The sequence below is a fragment of the Lactuca saligna genome, chromosome 4 (assembly GCF_052625555.1).
Source record: "Lactuca saligna cultivar CGN05327 chromosome 4, ASM5262555v1, whole genome shotgun sequence".
Taxonomy (NCBI): domain Eukaryota; kingdom Viridiplantae; phylum Streptophyta; class Magnoliopsida; order Asterales; family Asteraceae; genus Lactuca; species Lactuca saligna.
Genome location: NC_136420.1, coordinates 210,043,476 through 210,064,431, shown reverse-complemented (window position 1 = coordinate 210,064,431; position 20,956 = coordinate 210,043,476). Strand labels below are relative to the sequence as shown.

The window sequence follows — 20,956 nt, the reverse complement described above, 5'->3', positions numbered from 1 at the left end:
ACCGTTGACTTTTGTTGACTTTTAGGGTTTGGTCAATAATGGGGTCCTTGAGTCAAGAGGGGGGCAAAATAGTCTTTTAGCCTTCTGAGGGTGACAACAGAGAGTCGAGTCTAGCCTCGAGTGTTATGTTTCTGATGGTATTTACTTTGTGTGAATAGACGGAGGCTAGGCAATACCTCTACCGAGTTAGAGATTTACAAGACGTCTGAGGTGAGTCTTCTCACTATGCCATACCCGATGGGATAATTATATGTGACCGAAGGGTCTTATGTGTATGATGTATATGTGATGTAAGTTATATGTGATATGTTATGTGATATGAGCATGATGTGGGCCGGAAGGTCAAGATGATACGGACCGGAAGGTCAACAGAGTCTGGGATGGAAATCCTCTGAGACACTTGGATCGGAAGGTCCTATGGCCTGGAAAGGCGTATGTGCTATATGTGGTATTTTGGGGAACTCACTAAGCATTTATGCTTACAGTGTTATGTGTTATGTGTTTCAGGTACTAGCGATGATCGCGGGAAGGCGTCGGCATGAGTCGTACATACGCACATTAGAGTTTAAACATTTTGATCTTCAGGTTTTTTACTGATACAATGTTGATACAATTTTTTTATTTATGAATGCAAACTATATTTCATGGTTTTTCAAAAGTGAAAAATTGTTCAAATGTTTGCGGTGTTACAAGTTGGTATCAAAGCCTTGGTTTGAGGGATTCGGATACATCTTCGGGCGTATCTGAACTCAAATTGGGGATTTGAGGAAATTTTTAATAATAAAGTAATATTTTTGAAAAAAAGAAAAAAGGGTTTTGAGACAAATGGAGTAGAGCCGTGTGTACGATCAGCCAGCGCCCGAACGGTGATTTCCCAAAATACTCCCATAATAAGTGTTATCAGACATGCTATGTTATGTTATATGATGAATTACGATATGCATGCTAGAGTAGACTAGGTATTCTTATTAGGACTAGAGTGGTCTGATATATGATGCCTTAGTCTAGGGGGTTTTGCTGCTAGAAATGCTTAAGAGTGTTTAGGTAGCAACGAGGTGCTTATGAGAGAATTGCTAGCGAGTAGCACATGATGGTAAGAGTAGAGCACTTGGGATTTGGAGCTCAAGGAGGAGGACTTGGGATGAATGTCGATGCGGTATGGACGGTAGTATTGGGCCTGTACTACTGAATATACCGGGTTGGTGCGCAGTCCAAGTAAGAATCCTTAGGGTGCTAAGGAACCAGTGGGGTGGAGTTATCGAGTGTGATTATACTCGAGTGGGTCCCTAATATTCTTATGTTGTATTTCAGAGGGAGATCATCGTTGGGACGTGCCACACACCAGAGGTCAACGGGACAAGTGATGAGGAGATCCGTAGGATCATCCACGAGGAGGTGGCTACGGCCATCAGGGCTGAGATTCCAGAGATGTTCGGGTCTATTAAGACCACTTTGATTGAGACTTTTGATGAGCGGTATGCTGCTCTTTCTGATGTTGCTATTGCTGCAGCCACTGCGGTCGTTGCTGCTGCCAGGCCGCAAGGGGTGACTTGTTGTTGTATCGGGAGTTCAGCAACACGAAGCCACCAGAATTTGACAGAACTCAGGATCCGATAGCCGCGATGAGGTGGGTTTCTAACATAGAGGGGTGCTTCTACACATGTTCCTGTCCGGAGCATCTGAGAGTTCGGTTCGCGCTGAACCAGCTTCGCTTAGGAGCGAAGGACTGGTGGAAGTTTGTGACGGCACACTACACCCCTGCTAAGATTGTTCACTGCTATGTTCCGAGATGAGTACGTTCCCCCGGTGGAGAGGGAGCGATTGGCACAGGAGTTTCTAACCCTTAAGCAGGGTACTGAGTCGGTTACAGAGATTACACGGAGGTTTCACGAGAGGGTGATGTTCTGCCTTGAGCACGTGTCGACCGAGCAGGCACGTATGAGTCGATATCTGAGCATTTTGAGGAGATACATTCATGAGTTTGTGGCAAACTCATCATGCCGGACATTTGCTGAGCTTCAGGCAAATGCCCGGAAGAGGGAGATCGAATTAGAGACGCATGCCAAGGAGGAGGCCGAGTCTCAGAGGATGGATCGGCGGTCGGTACAGTCTCAACCGGCAGCCAAGCGGGAAAAACCCGCCGATTCGAGGACTGGGGGTCAAAAGTGATGGGTTTTGAGCATTCTAACACTTCCTAGGTGTACATGCAACCCTAATAACCTTGGATCTATGTTTGTCTAATTATCATGCAAAGTTGAATTCCAAGGTTATATTCCTATCTAGCATACATGGAGAACAATTTTAACTTAAAGTATTGATAGAATAACTTACCTTGTTGTTGTTTGTGTTCCTTGAAACCTTGTGAGCCTAGCACCCCAAGTGTGATGCCTCAAATGCTTCACACAACACCAAATGCTCTTGGAAGAACTTATGAGAGAACACACACTTCTCAAAATCGGCCAAGTCCTCTTGTTTCTTAGTGTAGGACCGATTTTAGGTGGAGAACATGTTTCTTATATAGTGTTGACACATCTAGGGTTACACCCTAATGTGTCATGACTTTTCATTTCCATGACCCATGGGTTTGTAACTCCCATGGAGCATCCTATGGGTGGAACCCAACTTGATAGTCCATGGAGCCTTTTAGCCCACTATACAAGATATGGATGATTTACATAATCAACCCATATATTTAATTAGTTATCTTTTGATCACATAATTAATTCTAAATTAATTCTTGATCAAACTAATCAAATAATATTATTAATATATTAGAACTTATAATATATTAATAATCTCCAAGTGTTATTTCTCTCATTTAGTCTATCCAATTGCATGATGCCATGCAACCCAAATGGACCATGCCGGGTCGGGTCAAGTACATACCAGAAATAGTTATGGACTTAGACACCTTATCCAACAGTCTCCCACTTGGATAAGTCTAATAACTATTACTGCAAATATGACTTCAGGAACCGATCGGCAATCGTAGCTCTTTACAAGGTTTCTCGAAACTGAGAAGATGATGGTACGCCATTTAAGATAAGTGATCATATAATCCTCTGTTCTAGATATCAGTCGGACAAATACATGGAACAATGTCTTACTTATTGTCCAACAGTTTGTTTCCCGATTTCCGATTTGTTTGACAAAGAACTTCATTGAACACATCAATTTAGTTCTGACCGGGCCCGGTACATAGGTCAAAAACAAAATCATCGAGGGGCCCAGATATCAGCTTCTAATCCAAGAAGGAACAGATAAACTTCGACTCATATGTTTGTTCTACTACTCATTGAATTACACACAAGAGCGCGATTTATAAGATCGAGTTACCAATGCATTTTTCGTACAATCAATGCATAACCAACTTGTAAGTAACAAATCATATCTCTAGGTTTAAAGACTTATATGATATTACCGTCTCACGATCACTCGAGATAGAATTCCATGAAGTGATTCTAGTGAGCGTGGGTTGAGTCCAATGCTCAGAACTTTTGAGCACTCATGATTGTTGTAGCCTTGTCCAAGACCTCTACAACCAAACATGACAGTCTTGATTCATATCTACTTCCGACATATGACCGACTGTGGAGGTTTGAATAATATGTTATACCAAACAAAATTATTCTGGAAGTCAAAACATGCAAAAGAAATATAGTAAACGATCGACAAGAGATAGCAACACTTTGCTCATAAATAAAACACTTTTATTCATCATCAGATGTCAATTACACTTTACAAATTTTGAGGTTATCTAACTACTAAATCTAATATCATCCTTCAGCCCTATGCTCTGAGCATGCTGGAGATGCTTAACCCGAGTCAGTCCCTTCGTGAGGGGATCTGTCGGATTCTAATCTGATGATACCCTCTTTGCCACGAGGAGTCCTTCTTCGATCCGATGTCTGATGAAATGGTATTTTCTGTTGATGTGTCTGGATCTCCCGTGATCCCTTGGTTCCTTGGCTAAGGCAACAACACTTTCACTATCACAGAAAATTTCCATTGGCTCTTTAATAGCTGGTACAACTCCAAGGTCTCCAATGAAGTTCCTCAGCCATAACGCCTCCTTTTCCGCCTCGCTAGCTGCAATATACTCTGATTCACAAGTAGAATCTGCCACTGTCTCTTGCTTGGAACTCTTCCAAGAAATTGCTCCTCCATTTAGGGTAAAGACCCAGCCCGACTGAGAGCGGAAGTTATCCCTATCAGTCTGGAAGCTAGCATCACTATACCCTACAACTCTCAAGTCATCACTCCTACCGAGGGTAAGGACCCAGTCCTTAGTCCTTCGTAGGTACTTGAGAATATTCTTTACCGCAGTCCAGTGTGCCTTGCCAAGGTTCCCCTGAAACCTGCTAACCATGCTCAGGGCAAAAGCTACATCAGGTCGAGTACACGTCATAGCATACATGATCGATCCTACAGCCGAAGCATAAGGTACTCGACTCATTTGTGCTATCTCAGCCTCAGTGCTAGGGCTTTGTGTCTTACTCAGTTTCGCGTTACTCTGGATAGGCAACTCTCCTTTCTTGGAGTCTTGCATTCTGAATTTCTTCAGCACCTTATCCAAGTAGGTACTTTGACTAAGTCCAATTAGTCTTTTACTCCGATCTCTCAAGATCCTTATCCCCAAAATATAGGCAGCTTCACCAAGGTCCTTCATAGCGAAACACTTTCCAAGCCAGGACTTTACTTCCTGCAAGGTTGGAATGTCGTTTCCTATGAGTAGTATGTCATCCACATACAGTACCAAGAAGCTAACTATACTCCCACTAGCCTTGACATACACACAAGATTCATCTTCACTCCTAGAAAAGCCAAATTCCTTGACCTTTTCATCAAAGCAAAGATTCCATCTGCAAGGTGCTTGCTTTAATCCATAAATGGACTTCTCAAGCTTACACACTCTATTAGGGTACTCGTTGCTGACAAAACCCTCTGGCTGACTCATGTAAACATCTTCAGCCAACTTTCCATTAAGGAAAGCGGTTTTGACATCCATTTGCCAAATTTCATAGTCATGAAATGCGGCTATGGCTAACAGAACCCGAATAGACTTAATCTTGGCTACCGGTTAAGGCTGAGCACCAGCGTCCGCATGGCAAGTTGCAGCCATTGGAGGTTCCCGAGTGGAAGTGGGAACAGATCACCATGGATTTTATCACCAAGTTGCCGAGGACTACTAGGGGTGTCGATTCAATTTGGGTGATTGTGGACAGGTAGACGAAGAGCGCTCACTTACTTGCCATCAATGAGAGCTCTTCTGCTGAGAGGCTGGCAGAATTGTACTTGAGAGAGGTGGTATCGCGACATGGAGTGCCAATCTCGATTGTCTCAGATCGAGATGTGTGTTTCACTTCCAGATTTTGGAAGAAATTCCATGAGGAATTGGGTACGAAGTTGCATTTTAGTACCGCATACCACCCACAGACTGACAGACAGAGTGAGCGGACGATTCAGACACTCGAGTACATGCTTCGAGCATGTGTGCTAGATTTCGACGGGAGCTGGGACACGTATTTTCCCTTAGCGGAGTTTTCCTACAACAACAGCCATCATTCGAGCATTAGTATGCCACCCTTTGAGCTGTTGTGTGGGAGAAGGTGTCAGACCCCCATTTGCTGGGGAGAAGTAGGGCAGCGAGTGATGGGAAGTACAGAGATCGTGCTTCAGATGACTGAGCAGATTCAGTAGGTCCGGTAGAGGTTGCTAACCGCTCAGAGTCGCCAGAAGAGTTATGCGGATAGGCGACGATCTGAGCTCGAGTTTCAGGTTGGCGACTTTGTGCTTCTGAAGGTATCTCCTTGGAAAGGAGTGATCCGATTCAGGAAGAGGGGCAAGTTGGGGCCCCGATATATTGGGCCATTCAGAGTGATCGCGAGGGTGGGCAGGGTAGGGTATCGTTTGGAGTTACCTGCGGAGTTGGACCAGATTCATGATACCTTCCATGTGTAACAGCTGAGAAAGTGTATAGCTGACGAGTCGGCGGTGGTGCCATTGGAGGATATTCAGGTGGATTTGGGCCTGAACTACATTGAGAAACCCGTGGCGATTCAGGATCGAAAGATCAAGGTCCTAAGGCACAAGGAAGTGCCTCTGGTGCAGGTCCAATGGCAGCATCGAAAAGGGTTGGAGCTTACTTGGGAGCCGGAGCGTGAGATGCGTGAGCAACATCCAGAGTTGTTTTCAGAGTGTGACTTCGAGGGCGAAGTTTGATTCTAGTAGGGGAGAATTGTAACATCCGGATTCCTAGGTATATTATTTATTCATTTAATTTTTGGAGTTTGTGGAGGAACTCGTCGAGTTGGCACCAAGACTCGCCGAGTAGGGACACGAATGTTCATTCTAGTTCATGTCCGAACTCGGCGAGTCCATTCGTGGACTCGGCGAGTCCATTCGTGGACTCAGCGAGTCCACGCTGTTTGGTGAAGCCCTAATTTTCAGGGCTTGGGACCTATTTAAAGGCCCTTATGGCCGTCCATTGCGGCTACTACCCTCCCCAGAAAGAGTCTCAAATCGTTTGAGAAACAAGGAGTGACCATTGTTGATCTTTGTGGTGTCATTTAGTAAGAAGAAGGAGGTTCTAGCCAAGAGGAAGCAAAGGAGGTTGCTATTCTAAGGACTAAAAGCTAAGATCATTCATTTGAGGTATTATTTCGACTCTTCTTCTGTTTTGAGAAGGATATGTGGTTTTAGGGTTTCTTGTACCCTTGACTAAGTTGATTTGAGGTCCAAATAGTCCCTTCTTGAGATGAGGCTTTGTACCTGGACCCACAGAGGTCTAGAGAGCCTTATTCTTCAAGCTTTATGAAGAACAATGGAGGTCATGACCTTGGGTTAAGGTATTTGGGACAAAATCACCATTTGATGCCTATTGGTTGAGTTATAAGCATCAAGATTCAGACTTTACGTGACATTTATGCTTGGGAAGGCCATATCTATGGATTAGGGGCACAGATCTGACCACAGAAGGTCAATAGAGTCTGTGCATGGCATGAACTCGCCAAGTTGTTATTGAGACTCAACGACTTGCCGAGTTGGGGGATAACTCAGTGAGTCAGAAGGGGGTTAAAAGACTAGAGTTCAAGGCGGTACTCGCCGAGTTGTTCTTGAGACTCGGTGAGTTGAGTCGGGGTAGCCCCGCGATTCATGCCAGGTGTGACTCGTTGAGCATAGGGTAGGACTTGACGTATCAAGCGGGGCAGATAGTTAGTGGACATGTGTGTACTCGCCGAGTCACCGGAGTGCACTCGGCGAGTTGGGTCAAAGTTGACCGTTGACTTTTGTTGACTTTTAGGGTTTGGTCAACAATGGGGTCCTTAAGTCAAGAGGGGGTAAAATAGTCTTTTACCCTTCTGAGGGTGACAACAGAGAGTTGAGTCTAGCCTCGAGTGTTATGTTTCTGAGGGTATTTACTTTGTGTGAATACACGGAGGCTAGGCAATACTTCTACCGAGTCAGAGATTTACGAGACGTCTGAGGTGAGTCTTCTCACTATGCCATACCCGATGTGGTAATTATATGTGACCGAAGGGTCTTATGTGTATGATGTATATGTGATGTAAGTTATATGTGATATGTTATGTGATATGAGCATGATGTGGGCCGGAAGGTCAAGATGATACGGACCAGAAGGTCAACAGAGTCTGGGATGGAAATCCTCTGAGACACTTGGATCAGAAGGTCCTATGGCCTGGAAAGGTGTATGTGCTATATGTGGTATTTTGGGGAACTCACTAAGCATTTATGCTTACAGTTTTATGTGTTATGTGTTTCAGGTACTGGCGATGATCGTGGGAAGGCGTCGATATGACTCGTACATACGCACATTGGAGTTTAAACATTTTGATCTTGGGGTTTTGTACTGATACAATGTTTTTATTTGTAAATGTAAACTATATTATATGGTTTTTCAAAAGTGAAAAATTGTTCAAATTTTTACGGTGTTACATTAAATGGATATAATCACATGTGATTATATGTATCTAATCACATAGAATTTATGTGAAAAATATTTATTTTCGCGTTCTCGATTCAGTTGTTGTTCTTGTGTTCTTAATTACATGAGATTATATGTATCTAATTAGATATGATTTATATGGACAATATTCATTTTCAAGTTCTTGTTCAATAGTTGTTCCTGTACATTTAGTCACATATGATTTATGTACACAATATTCATTTTCGTGTTTTTGATTTAATAGTTTTTCTTTTTCCACATTAATCATATGTGATTAATACATACAATCACATTTGATTAAATACATAAGAAAAAATATTAAATCATGAATATTATCAATATAAATCATATGTGATTTGATACATATAATCACATGTGATTAAGTAGATGAGTACAACTATTGAATTGAGAAAGAAATAATGAATCTTGTCCACATAAATCATATATGATTAAATACATATAATCACATGTGATTATATATTAGAACAATTATTAAATCAATGCAAGAATAAATAGTTTACATACGAATCATATGTGATTAAATAAATATAATCACATGTGATTAAATACACAAGAACAACTATTAAATCAACACGTGAAAACAAATATTGTCGATCGATGTAAATCATATGTGATTAAATACACATAATCACATGTGATTTAATACACGATACCAATTATTAAATCGAAAACATGTGGGTGGTGACGGGTGGTGGGGGTGGTTGCGGTGGGTGGATGGTGGTAATGGTGGGTGCTGGTGGGTGGTGGGTAGTGATGGGTAGTTGGTGGTGGTGAGTAGTGATGGGTGATTGTAACACTCTAAATCAGGTATGGCTTGAAAACCCTTGAAAAATTTCAAGTTTGTCATAAATGGTCCCTTGGAGTACATGGGGCGTACTTATGAGTACGCTTAGCATACTCTACATTTTAATCGCGGGGGCATCTCACGTACGCGGGGCGTACGCCGGTGACGACCAAAACCCTAAATCCAGACTTGAGACCCTATTTAAACAACTTATGACCTCTTAGACCAAACCCTACCAGCCTCCTTAGCCCCATTTCGTATATTTCAGCTGAGTTTGAGTGTGATTGAGTGTTTGGGCTTAAGAAGAGGCTTTTGGTGAGCATTTTGGGAGTTATTTCAAGAAGGTGATTTGCTAGACAAGCTTGGGACGATTTGGTGCTTCAAGAATCTGTATTGTGGACATCTTGCAAGGCTTCTAGAGGTAAAAAGTTTGCACCTTGCCATTTAAACCTTTAGATCTAGCAGGGTTTCTAGTTTGTCCCTTTTTGTTGATTTTGAACCTCATTTGATGAGATAAGCTACTCCATGAGGTGGGAAGGTCAGATCTGAGGTCCCTTAGTCATTTAGAGACATAAAAATGAGATCTTGATGGATGTATTGGTTCCTCAACTCGTCGAGTCCCTCCTCCAATCCCAAGATTAACATACGCAATAATGTCTCTGAAAATCTGGATGTTACAAATTTTGCTACCAATTGGGGTCCATGCCCCAAAAAAAGGAAGATCATGCTTGCTACCCTTTATGGCTATTTTTGGGGTGATTGAAATGCAGGAATGATATGCTTTTTAAAAAGATTTGTATCCACCCTTCTAAAGAGGCAAATAACATCATTTCGACTGTTTTTGGATGGGTGAGGGGTAATTTCGATAATTTTAATTGGGTAGATTAGTGTTGCAATCCATTTAGTATCATGTAAGTGGTGCTAGAGGTGCACAAAAAAAGGTTCACGATCCGAACCGGTAAACTGGTCCACTATGAACCGAACCGATTCAAGAATCGAATCACTGGTTTGCACCCATTCGAGATTTTAGACATTGAAACTGGTTTAGTAACGATGAACCAGTAGTCGATCCGATCAAACCAGTTTAGAACCAATGTAACCGGTTTAGATAGGTTCGAGTTTTTTCTATGATGGAACCGGTTTTACTATTCTTGAATTGGAACCGAACCAGTTCGGTTTGAAGAAAAAAAAAAGGGTTTGTGCACCTCAAGTGTTGTGTTTTGTATGTTTGTTTTCTTGGTCTCGTACCTTTCAAGGTTGTTGCTTTTTTATTTATATATTTTTTTCCGTAGTTTTCAAAAAAAAAAAAAAAAAAAAAAAGATCGTATTTATTTGCTAATGATAAATCGTCACATTAGAACCTTGGTTATGTGATGATGTCAGTTAACGCGGTTGACTGTAAGATTTATAATAAATAAATAAACTTTAAATTAAAGAGGCATAAAATCAAGATACCACCGTTTTATGCCGTATCTTCCCCCCAATTTTCGGTCTGGCAGATTTAAAACATTTTTTTGGACAAAAATTCGATGGAGATTTCTTCATCCGTTTTGCCTCATGCATACGTATTATGATGCTCTATCGTATATTTATAATTAGAACCACCGTCAACAACCACCGCCGCCGTCATGTATCAAATTTCTCTATCCGACGCCTCTTCTCTTCCTCCCCTTCCGCCAATCACCACGAGAATTCCACCGGTTCCAACAAAAACCTCAAGAAGTTGCAAAATGCAGGCCCGCTATCATCGCTTCACGGGTTCCACCGTCTCCGGCATTATCCGCTCTCCCGCTTTGCAATCGCCGCGAGCTTGATATCCGCAGCTGCTGCCGCCTCTTGCATGAGTTTCTTTGACGACGATGAATTTGAGAAAATGAAAGCGAAGAAGCAGAAGAAGAAGCGCGTTTTTAGAGATTTTACAATTGAACGTTCGAACGAGTCGTTTAGGAGAATGTTGGACACGGTGAAGCATACAGGCGTTGCTGTATCGGTTCTCTGGAAGTCGTTGAGTTCTATTTTGTCTTCGGCGAACGATGAGGTTCGGTCAGGGTTTGAGGTTAGGGTTGCGGCGTTGTTAGCGGACATTGTGGCTGGAGATGAGAGCCGGAGAGCTGCGATCGTCGGTGCCGGTGGTGGCCTGGTGGTGGATTGGTTGTTGGAGGCGGTGGCGTTGAAAGGAGGGGGAAATTATGGAACTCAGGCGGAATCGGCTAGGGCTTTGGCTTACTTGATTGCTGACTCTAATGTCTCTGAGAAGGTTCTCCGAAGGCCTCGTGCAATCCCTAATCTTATCAGGTTCATCCTCTCTGCTCATCCTCATCCTTGGGAACAGGTATATTTGTCTGAAAGTAAAACTTTTGACTGCAACTTGTTCCAATTTCCAAAACATTCAAACAATTTTGACATCCTGCTTCTCCATGTAAGCAGCAATCAAGGCATAATTCCTTCGATATTGCTGATCCTTTGAAAGGCAGGAGCATGCTTGTTACAGCTATCATGGATATTGTGACTTCCAGCTGTGACAATGTGGAAAAGGTCCATCTTAAGCCTATGTTATCAGCAAAAGCTGCAATGAGAGACATTGCAACTGCACTTCAGGTTGTTGAAGAAGGTGGCATCTACTTAGATGAATCCCCAGGATTAAAAGGCATTACAGGATATGGGAAACCTACTCCTAAAACCAGAAGAATATTTTTTAACAAAGTGAGTGATAATTATCCATCTCAACAAACTGTTATCCCTGGTTTGTGGGATGATTTGCAATCACAACATGTTGCTGTTCCTTTTGCTGCATGGGCTTTAGCAAATTGGGCAATGGCATCACCTGTAAATAGATCTCATATCCAAGAACTAGACCATGATGGACATGCTATCATGACTGCTTTAGTTGCTCCAGAAAGATCTGTAAAATGGCATGGAAGTTTAGTAGCTAGGTTTCTTCTAGAAGACAAAAATCTCCCTTCTGATGATTTTGTTTCTGATTGGAGTTCCAGTCTTCTTTCTACTGTTTCCCAAGCTAGCAAAAGTGATGATGTTCCTTTAACTCGTGTGGCTTTATCTGCATTCTTATTATCACTTGAAAGATGCCCTGGTGCTCAAAAGAAAGTTATGGACAAAAGCCTTGATCTAATGAGGGAAACTGCTAAAAGAATGAAGAAACATGAATCTGTACAAGAAGCATTAGCAAAAGGTCTTGAATCACTTTGTTCAGGGAACATTCATTTGCCTTTACATGAAGGTCAAAAATGGTCAAGCATTTTGCTTCGATGGGTATTTGGTGATTCTTCTTCTGATGCCACTAGATCTTCTGGTATTAAAATTCTCTCACATGTTCTTGAAGATCATTCCCCATCTTCCATCCCAATTTCACAAGGTTGGTTAGCCATATTGCTAACTGATGTTCTAAACCATAGAAAGTCATCACTAAAAGGAAGCAATCAGCCTAAAGATAAAGTCAAGGTTAGTTTAGTCTTTTTCTTATCATTATTTACTTATTGTAATTGACGAATTTATGATTCATTCTTGTAGACTCAAATCGATCAAGCAAATGTTGTATCTGGCACACAGGCTGCAGACAAGTTAGCTACAGCTGTGGTTAATTTAGCAGTGAATCAATTACGAAATGGTAAAAACGATTCATCTGCTCTTGAAGATCTTCTTTCTCTTGAGCCCTTTGTTAAACCATTTAAAAATATAAAAAAAGACAGTATACCTAAAGTCAATGCTGCAGATTCTACACTCGCAACACTTAAAGGAATCAAAATCATGTCAGAAATTTGTAGCGATGATTCGTTTTGTCAAGCGAGAATAATCGATCATGGTGTAATCTCTTTACTTCGTCGCCTTTTACTAAGAGATGATTATGAGAAATTAGCTGGAATCGAAGCATATAAAAGTTCATTAAATACAGAATCCAAAGATCAACAACAAAGTGGCTCCGATTCTAATGATTCATCACCTCGTACGCGGGTCCCATTTGCTGCACATATCCGTAGACATGCAGCTAGGTTTCTGGCTGTTCTTTCTGTTCATCAAAAAGTTAAAAAAATGATATTAAACGATAAAGTTTGGTGCGATTGGCTTGAAGAATGTGCAAATGGGAAAATTCCCGGATGTAAAGATCTGAAAACTCAAAGCTATTCAAGAGCAACATTGATGAATATACTTTGTAACGATGAAGATACTGTAAATAGTAGTGGAAATGGAAGTGGTAGGTGTCCTCATTTTACTGAGATGATTTATTTAATCAACCCTAATTTACCTCACTGGAAATACAAACACCCTGTAAAACAAAAACAGGAATCCACCATGGAGACACCATTGGTAGATAAGAATAAGAATAAGAATAAGAACAAGAATAAGAATAAGAATCCAATCAATCCATTTTTAGAACTCCACGAGGGTGATTATGATTGTGAGAGTAATAGTAGTAGTAGTAGTAGCCAATTAACAAGGAATGTTGATAATACTGATACTGATAGTGAATCAGTGGGTCCCACACAGCCTTCACTTGATGTTGTTTTTGTTCATGGGTTACGTGGTGGGCCCTTTAAGTCATGGAGGTTATCCGAGAGTAAGTTATCATCTAAATCTGGACTTGTGGAAAAGATTGATGAAGAGGCTGGAAAGCATGGGACTTTTTGGCCCGCTGAATGGCTTTCGGCTGATTTTCCTCATGCGCGTTTGTTTAGTTTAAAGTATAAGGTTTGTGATTGTTTTGATTTTTGAAAATGAAAATGAAAATGGTGGTTGCACTTTTTGTTTTGACAAAATTACGATTTTACCCTTTTGGATGATTGCAGACGAATCTTACGCAGTGGTCGGGAGCGAGTTTGCCACTTCAGGAAGTGAGCGCGATGTTGTTGGAAAAATTAATTACTGCAGGCATTGGAGATCGACCTGTTGTATTTGTAACTCACAGGTGTCTTTTTATCATCATATGTTCTTCTAAGAATAATTATAATTTTTTTAAAAAAAAAAAAGTTAAATTAGTTATTTTGATATTGTGTAAATTTTTTTGCAGCATGGGGGGATTGGTTGTGAAGCAGATGTTGGATCAGGCTAGGAAGGAAAACAGAGATAGCCTTGTCAGTAACACTATCGGTGTGGTATGTTCGATTCAAAAAAGCTTTCTGGAGTTATTTTTTTATGAGAAGGGCATTTACGTTTTTTACACAAACAAGAGATCGAAGCTAGCCCATGTCCCATCTTTTTGGGTCGGATGGGACAAAAATTGTAATTTTTGTCTCAATGACATCAATCCGGTCGGTTGATACAGACATATATTACAACTTGTTTTGTCATGTCATGTCATCTGTAGGGTTACGTCTGTAATTGACATTTTTGCCCCTGGTTTAGGTGTTTTATAGCTGCCCTCACTTTGGTAGCAAGCTTGCAGATCTACCTTGGAGAATGGGTTTTGTTTTACGTCCTGCACCAACGGTTGGTCCTTTTTTTGCTATTATTATTATCATAGGTCGAATATACCCTTTTCAGGAAATTACTTATTTGATAAGTTTTTTTTTTTTTTTTTTTTTTTTTTTTAGATAGGAGAATTGAGAAGTGGGTCTCCGAGATTAATCGAGCTTAATGATTTTATTCGTCGTCTACATAAGCAAGGTGCTCTTGATGTTCTCAGTTTTTGCGAGGTAGTAATACTATAAGTTCTATTGCTTTTTAGAGTTTCAATGAAGTCGCGTTAATTACCCAATTTACCCTTGTGTTGTTAATTTGGATAATGAACTTTTTTCAGACTAAAGTAACTCCAATCGTTGAAGGTTATGGAGGTTGGGCTTTCAGATTGGAAATAGTTCCAATTGAATCATCGTTTCCTGGATACGGGAAACTTGTGGTAAGTTTTCACTTCAGAAAAGGCCAAAAAAAAAAATAATAAATACAAAACTGTGTTGTTATATTTTAAATGTGGATATATTTTTTCCTTTTTTTTTTTTGTTGACAGGTGTTGGAATCAACTGATCATGTAAATTCATGCAAACCAATAAGCAAAAGTGATCCTTCATACTGTGAAACTCTACGTCTTTTGAACAAACTTAGAGCTCGTATCCATGAAAAGACATCGTAGATGTACAATTACATACATACATACATAACAACAGGCTCCTGAAACCATGTAAATACCCTATGTACAGTGTGTATCTATCAATCCTTTAAGAATAGAATATGTGTAGATATAGAGACCACAGAAATGACATTTTTACCCTTTCTAATTTCTGGGGTACTTACTACTTAGTTAACCTATTCTACCCCTGTGTTGCCCCCCTTTCTGTATTTTTAAAAAAGGAAAGGTCTGTTTGCTGGGGATTGTACATATAATATATTTATTTATTAAAAGGGCAGATAAGATTGATATTATGATATTAAAGATGTTTTTTTTTTAATATATTTATATGATTTCATATTATGGTAGCAATTCCATTGAAGAAATAAAATTGAACCACCATAACTACTACACTTTACATTCTAATGATCATATTCTATTTCTAACTTTCTAAGCTTACAGATAAACTTGATCAATGAGAAACATTTCCATTTCCATTTCCATTTGCTACTCCTAATTCTTCTTTACATGTTTGAATAACAAAACGATCAACAATTCGAACAGTATTAACTGGATCTTGATTATAAGCATTCGCCCTCCATTTACTTGGATACTTTCTGTAGTGATTCAGCTGCTGAATTTGTTTTAACTCGTTATCCCACTCCGAATCCACCTTCCACTCCTTGGGAACCTACATAACATTAAAAAAAATCAATCTCATAAATATTATACAAAGATACATAAGAAAAAAATAGATAAAAAAATCATCTCACTTTATCAACTGCGAGAGTGAAAACTTCAAGATTTCCATTATCCTTGATGTGAAAGCGAGTGAAAGACTTGTAATTAGCAATGCGTAGAGAGGAAAAGGCCTCGTCAAAATGCAAGTGAAGCCAATTGATACAAGTATACAAATAGCTTCCAAACACAAGAGAAACCACAGGAGTCGAAAACACCCAAAAGTAAAGGAAAACAGATGCGTAGTATATAATCGCACCCCCTCTAGACAGAGAATCCATTCCGTTTTTGCATATGTTAGTCCTCGTTACAGCCATCACCTAATAATCCCCCCAAAAAAAAAAAGAATTTTAGCGTCACCTTTTTTTTATCCAATTAAGGAATAAAAGGTGTCATGTCAGAGTCAAACCTCAGGAACATCAAAAGCTGACATAAGATATTTAATACACGCTGGATAAAGCCCAAAAGTCCATTGCTCTATACGTGCCCTAAGACCCGTTGGATCCGGGAAATGTTCACTCTCCACTGATCTATACCACTCATATAACGAGTGATAACCTGAAATAATTAATATTCATTCAAAATTAATTATACAATTAATTAACAATCATTGACAATTCAAAATTAATAATCTTGCCTGAAGTTGCCAAGAGATTATGTCTGATGCAAGTTTCAACACCAAGCTCCATTAACAACATAAGAACCAAAGCTGCAGCCAGATGTGCAGAAACATGAAGAACTCCAATCACAATTTTCTTTTTTCGCGACACTTTTGAAGGGACAAATGAGATTGCAGCTACTAATAATAAGATCGAACCCATAGAAGATACATATGATTCTCCAACCATGTACATAAAAATATCCCAAACTGTGCAAAAAAAACTCTTTACATGCCCAGAAAACGTGTCAGCCTGTAGGATATGATCTAGCTTACACTGTCACACACACACAAAAAAAAAATCAGAATGTTTTATTAAAAAAAAATAGAGGAAATAAAAATACGTACAAGTGGAAACATTGAAAAGGTCAATATGAAGTATATGAATCCACCAATGAAGTCAAACTGCCAGTTCTTCTTTCGGAACTTCAATATATTCCCAAGTGCAATCTGCATACCACAATTTTTCATCAAAAAAATAATAATAATAATTTCAATCGAAATCTGTCATAGGAATTGGATTCTAAATACATACACGGCTGGAATCTTGAATGGATGGATACGAGGCTTTATTTTCATATGTCGTTCCATATATTTGTTTAAAATCACTAAACACATGCGTAGGATGCAAAAACGCGCCTCCACACCCATTCACAATCAAATGTTGAACATTCACAGAATTAGGGTTTTCAATTTCAGATGCGACATAAGAATGTCTCATGTAATGATGCAAATCTCCAGCGATTCTAAGTTTACACCTCCCTTTCAAATAATCGCGTGTAAGATGCGACACGTTTTTTCCAGTCACGTCATCCCAATACCAATCAAGTAGCCAATTTGGTTCATGCGTCATAATGATCACCGAATCATTTTCTTTAACCTGTTACACATAAACAATTATTATTGTTATGACTTACGATTATGTTGAATTATAATGGAAATTGGAAAATGGAAAGTACCTGTTTGTGTATTAGCTCTGTGAAGAATTTGAATTGATCACTATCGATGTCTGAATGAAGAGCTAAATCAAGACCAAATACCCACCACCCTTTTGGTAGTTGTAATGCAAAGTAGCTTTTCTTTTGTGGCATTAACCATCCACCTAACCAGCTTTTGTGACAAATGTATCTCATGAATGTTTGAAGCCCATCAAACCAATCTGATGAAAAACCAAAATAACAAGATTTTTTAATTGCTATTTTTGCGTTTAAACCTATCAACACTACAAAGAAAACTGACCATGGTTTCCAGGGATAACAAAACACTGTGGGCCATCATATAGTGTGAGTTCAGACACACCAGAGGGTAATTCAGGCTTATTTACAGCTATATGTTCTTCTTTATACCATGAAGGTGGTTGAAGAGCATACTCAAAAGGACGAAAAAACCGCTTTTCATAAGTGTATGCTGATGGATTAGGATACCTAAATTTTAAAAAAAGATTTGATAAATTATTTGATGTTTATAATTTTTATATAAAACAGAAAAGGTGAGACTTACGCTAAGTCGCCTCCGATAAGAAGAAGGTTCCCACGGGGTAATTTGGTCAAATGACCATCATTCCAAACACAAAGTGAAGGTTGAGCAAGAAGTTTAGCAACAGAATATGAAGAGTTCCCACCATCACCAGTATCAGCCATGAAATCAAACCAAAAGTCTTCCTTTTCACTAAAATGATCATAAAGAAAATCTTCCTGTTTTGCCCCTTCATGCCCACCACTCATTGCTGCCTACAACATGAAACGCAAAATAACAAAATAAAAAGTTATAAAAGTGAAAAGGTAAAAAAAGTGAAAAAGATAGAAAAAAATAGAAAAATCAAGAAACCTGCATCATGCGCATATCAAATCTTCCAACAAATACAGTTACAGATACAAGAAGATCAAAAACTGTCTTGAATAAATCAGCTGATGTCCTGCATTACATGATCAGGTTATCTCTCATATGTGAAAAAGACATGAATGCCCTCCATTGAAAAAGTAAAGAAAGAGGAAAATATTTATACCCAGAGTACCAAGGAACCATATCCAAGAAATTAGGCTTCATTTGTTTGTTCTTCAACTTCTCAGTTTCTTTAACTGAGAGAGGGTGTGTAAGAGCCCATCTGATCATTAATTAACACTATTAATTAAAAAGGAAAAACCAAAAAATAAAAAAATAAAAAAAACTTACCCTGTTGATCTTTCAACAACATAATTAGCAATATAGAGACCAATAAAAGTCGCCCACAATGAATATATTGGAGAAATTTCATCCGATGACTCACATGAACCACTACAAGAAAACTAAAAACAAATGGCAATAAGAACATAAACAGAAGAATTAAAAAAAAAAAAAAAAAAAAAAAAGATGGAAATATAAATAGAAAACCAGAAGCATTACTTCTCCATAGATAACCCACTTAGAGAGAAGTGGATAATCACGTGCAGATCCAACTGGAGCAAACCAAGATTTGCATACTTCATCTTTGAATTCATACATTTTTAGAAACTTTGCTAACAATGCATTTCTTTCTCCTTTATTCCAAAGTGAAAAAAACCCAGAGTCTTTTCTTCCAAATGGTCTTTCATTCAATGCATGATTGCCACAGTGGCTATAAAATACACAACAGGCCACACTTAATACCTACACGGATACAAATTCCATGAAAAAAATATAACCAAATATCACATACAGAAATACCCTTCCTTTATACATAAAGAAATTAATCGAATTGGGTATGTATTATGCAACACTTACAGCACAATTTTGGAAAATAGTCAAGAAAGCAGGTCTTCTTCCAGCCACACGAGAAACAAGACCAATATACCAAAGCCCAATGAATACTAAATGAAAAACAAGGAGAACAAAAACAGAGGAGATGAATATTGTCAAAAATAAAGAAAGATTCATCCTCAAATCAACTCCCATTGACTGAAAACTTGGAAGATGGTATAAAGCTGCTACTAATATCCACGCTATATACCTACACAACAACAAATAATCTCAATTACCCTAAAACACATCCATGTAGAATCACTGAATCGGAATGAATCAGGAAATTAGAATTACATTACCATCTACTGAAATTTGAATAGCTTGGTTTCATTGTCTTCCCCACAAATGGAGAGGAAAAGAAGTAGAAAAAACCAAGTAAACAGGCGTAGATTGACCACCATTTGATGTTCTTGTCGAGCTTCTGAATCAGTGTATGCATGTTGTCTGATGAAATAAAAAATAAACAGCCCACAACTACTGCGATTATGGCATGGCGTGAATGCTCATGGGGGTAGGGGTATTTATGGGTTAAAATTGTCCGAACTGTTTCCATGTTGATGGTGTCTAGTATACCAGCAGGCTGCTTCTCTGTCCCCATTTTTGACCTTTCGTTTCAAACTCGAAGTCGATTCACAATCGGGAAGAATCAATCAGATTTACTTCGATACATTAGCTGCATGTTCAAGAGTACAAGTTAATCGGTTTATAGAACACATATATGAAGATCGATTCATGGTATTCTCGCGATTTAACAAGGTAATTTGGGGTTTTTTTATGTTAAGTTGTTAACCAATCGTTTTCGTTATTCCTATTTGTGAAGCAGGGTACTGTTTATTAAAGAAAGCATCTTTTGCATGGTCGCTATTGAGTTGCAAGTTAGGGTAATGTTTTCTTCGAAAAAATCATACTCGTAATGGATAAAATCCCAAAATACAGAGACATGACGAAAGGAATCGAGCACATTTTATTGTCGATTACGCTAGTATGTCGTATATTTTCTGGATTTGATCTTCGAAAGGCATATAGCAGTTGAGAGAAAATGCTTGCTGTCAGAACATCGAAATCATGCATTTCGTCATCATATTCAGAAGAAAACAAACTACTAAGAACAGAAGTAAAGACAAAACTAGGGTTTAGTTAAACCAAAATCTCTGAACAAGGATCAACCGAATTAAAAAAACTGCGAAAGTGTACACATTACATCGTTAGCACACTAAAGCAATCGCATAAAGAAACACAGATTAATAACAAAATGAAGAGAAATTCAGTACCTTAATGAATCCAGAAATAGAAAAGATATGTGTATGCTGGTCAAAAGATGATGAAAAGAAACTGGAGGGTGTTATGAAGGAGCATTACAGAATGTCTGCCAAGAACCAATTTCGAATCAATGGCATATACTTTTTATTATTCGTTTTATAAAAAATAAAAACACACACATACACACATGAACTGCGTGCTTTCTGTAATTTTGATTTTGGAGAGAGAAAGTGGGTCGCCAAATTTTGTATTAAATTTAAAATCAGTAGAAGTTTTGAGAAATATTTGTGATGATAGTGATTGATACGCCGATGAGAAGATCAAAAAGATTGCTTGCGGTGTTGGATCAACGCGTACATGGAAGGTGCGGTTATGGTGGAGCAATTAATAGCCGTTGGATCAGCTGTAGTGACGCTAGCACGTGGCTATACAGTACGACACGTGTTTCACCTTTTGAGCTTTTGTGAACACTTTAATAATATAGGAAGTTGTGACTTATTTCCATGCATTAAATATTCAAATATCAAATATAATACATTAAGCTTTAAATAAGAAAAATAGAGATAATGGTCGGTTCTTTTCATTATTGTTATGGCAAGTTTTAAGGCGTGTCATGATTATTGGGTTATAAATGTATTGTGTTAGAATAATTTTATTTATCGGTTTGAACATGTCCATTCACGGTTTTACTTTTCTAATGTTAGATTATTTATA

At 38.9% G+C, this 20,956-nt stretch overlaps 2 protein-coding genes across 4 annotated transcripts; one reads left to right on the top strand and one right to left on the bottom strand.

The window, feature by feature from the left end:
* Positions 1–10,232: 10,232 nt before the first annotated feature.
* LOC145043306 (uncharacterized) lies at positions 10,233–15,123 on the top strand. Its single transcript, XM_078991917.1, has 9 exons — positions 10,233–11,103; positions 11,199–12,230; positions 12,300–13,475; positions 13,574–13,692; positions 13,795–13,879; positions 14,130–14,213; positions 14,318–14,419; positions 14,524–14,622; positions 14,731–15,123. The coding sequence occupies exons 1-9, from the start codon at positions 10,342–10,344 to the stop codon at positions 14,851–14,853; spliced, it is 3,582 nt and encodes a 1,193-aa protein (XP_078848043.1). The 5' UTR covers positions 10,233–10,341; the 3' UTR covers positions 14,854–15,123.
* A 78-nt stretch (positions 15,124–15,201) lies between these two features.
* Positions 15,202–20,556, bottom strand: LOC145043307 (uncharacterized). Of its 3 annotated transcripts, none has more exons than XM_078991921.1 (17): positions 20,426–20,556; positions 20,254–20,348; positions 19,282–19,655; positions 18,965–19,190; positions 18,608–18,850; positions 18,398–18,510; positions 18,231–18,329; positions 18,053–18,140; positions 17,726–17,955; positions 17,465–17,649; positions 17,185–17,384; positions 16,761–17,105; positions 16,574–16,675; positions 16,205–16,502; positions 15,977–16,125; positions 15,603–15,887; positions 15,202–15,520 (listed from the first exon to the last, which is right to left on the bottom strand). In XM_078991921.1, the coding sequence occupies exons 3-17, from the start codon at positions 19,578–19,580 to the stop codon at positions 15,302–15,304; spliced, it is 3,081 nt and encodes a 1,026-aa protein (XP_078848047.1). In that variant the 5' UTR covers positions 19,581–19,655; positions 20,254–20,348; positions 20,426–20,556; the 3' UTR covers positions 15,202–15,301. The 3 variants fall into 3 exon arrangements, with proteins under 3 accessions (XP_078848047.1, XP_078848046.1, XP_078848045.1); XM_078991920.1 differs by having other exon boundaries at positions 20,430–20,551; XM_078991919.1 differs by having other exon boundaries at positions 20,254–20,553.
* Positions 20,557–20,956: the final 400 nt, after the last annotated feature.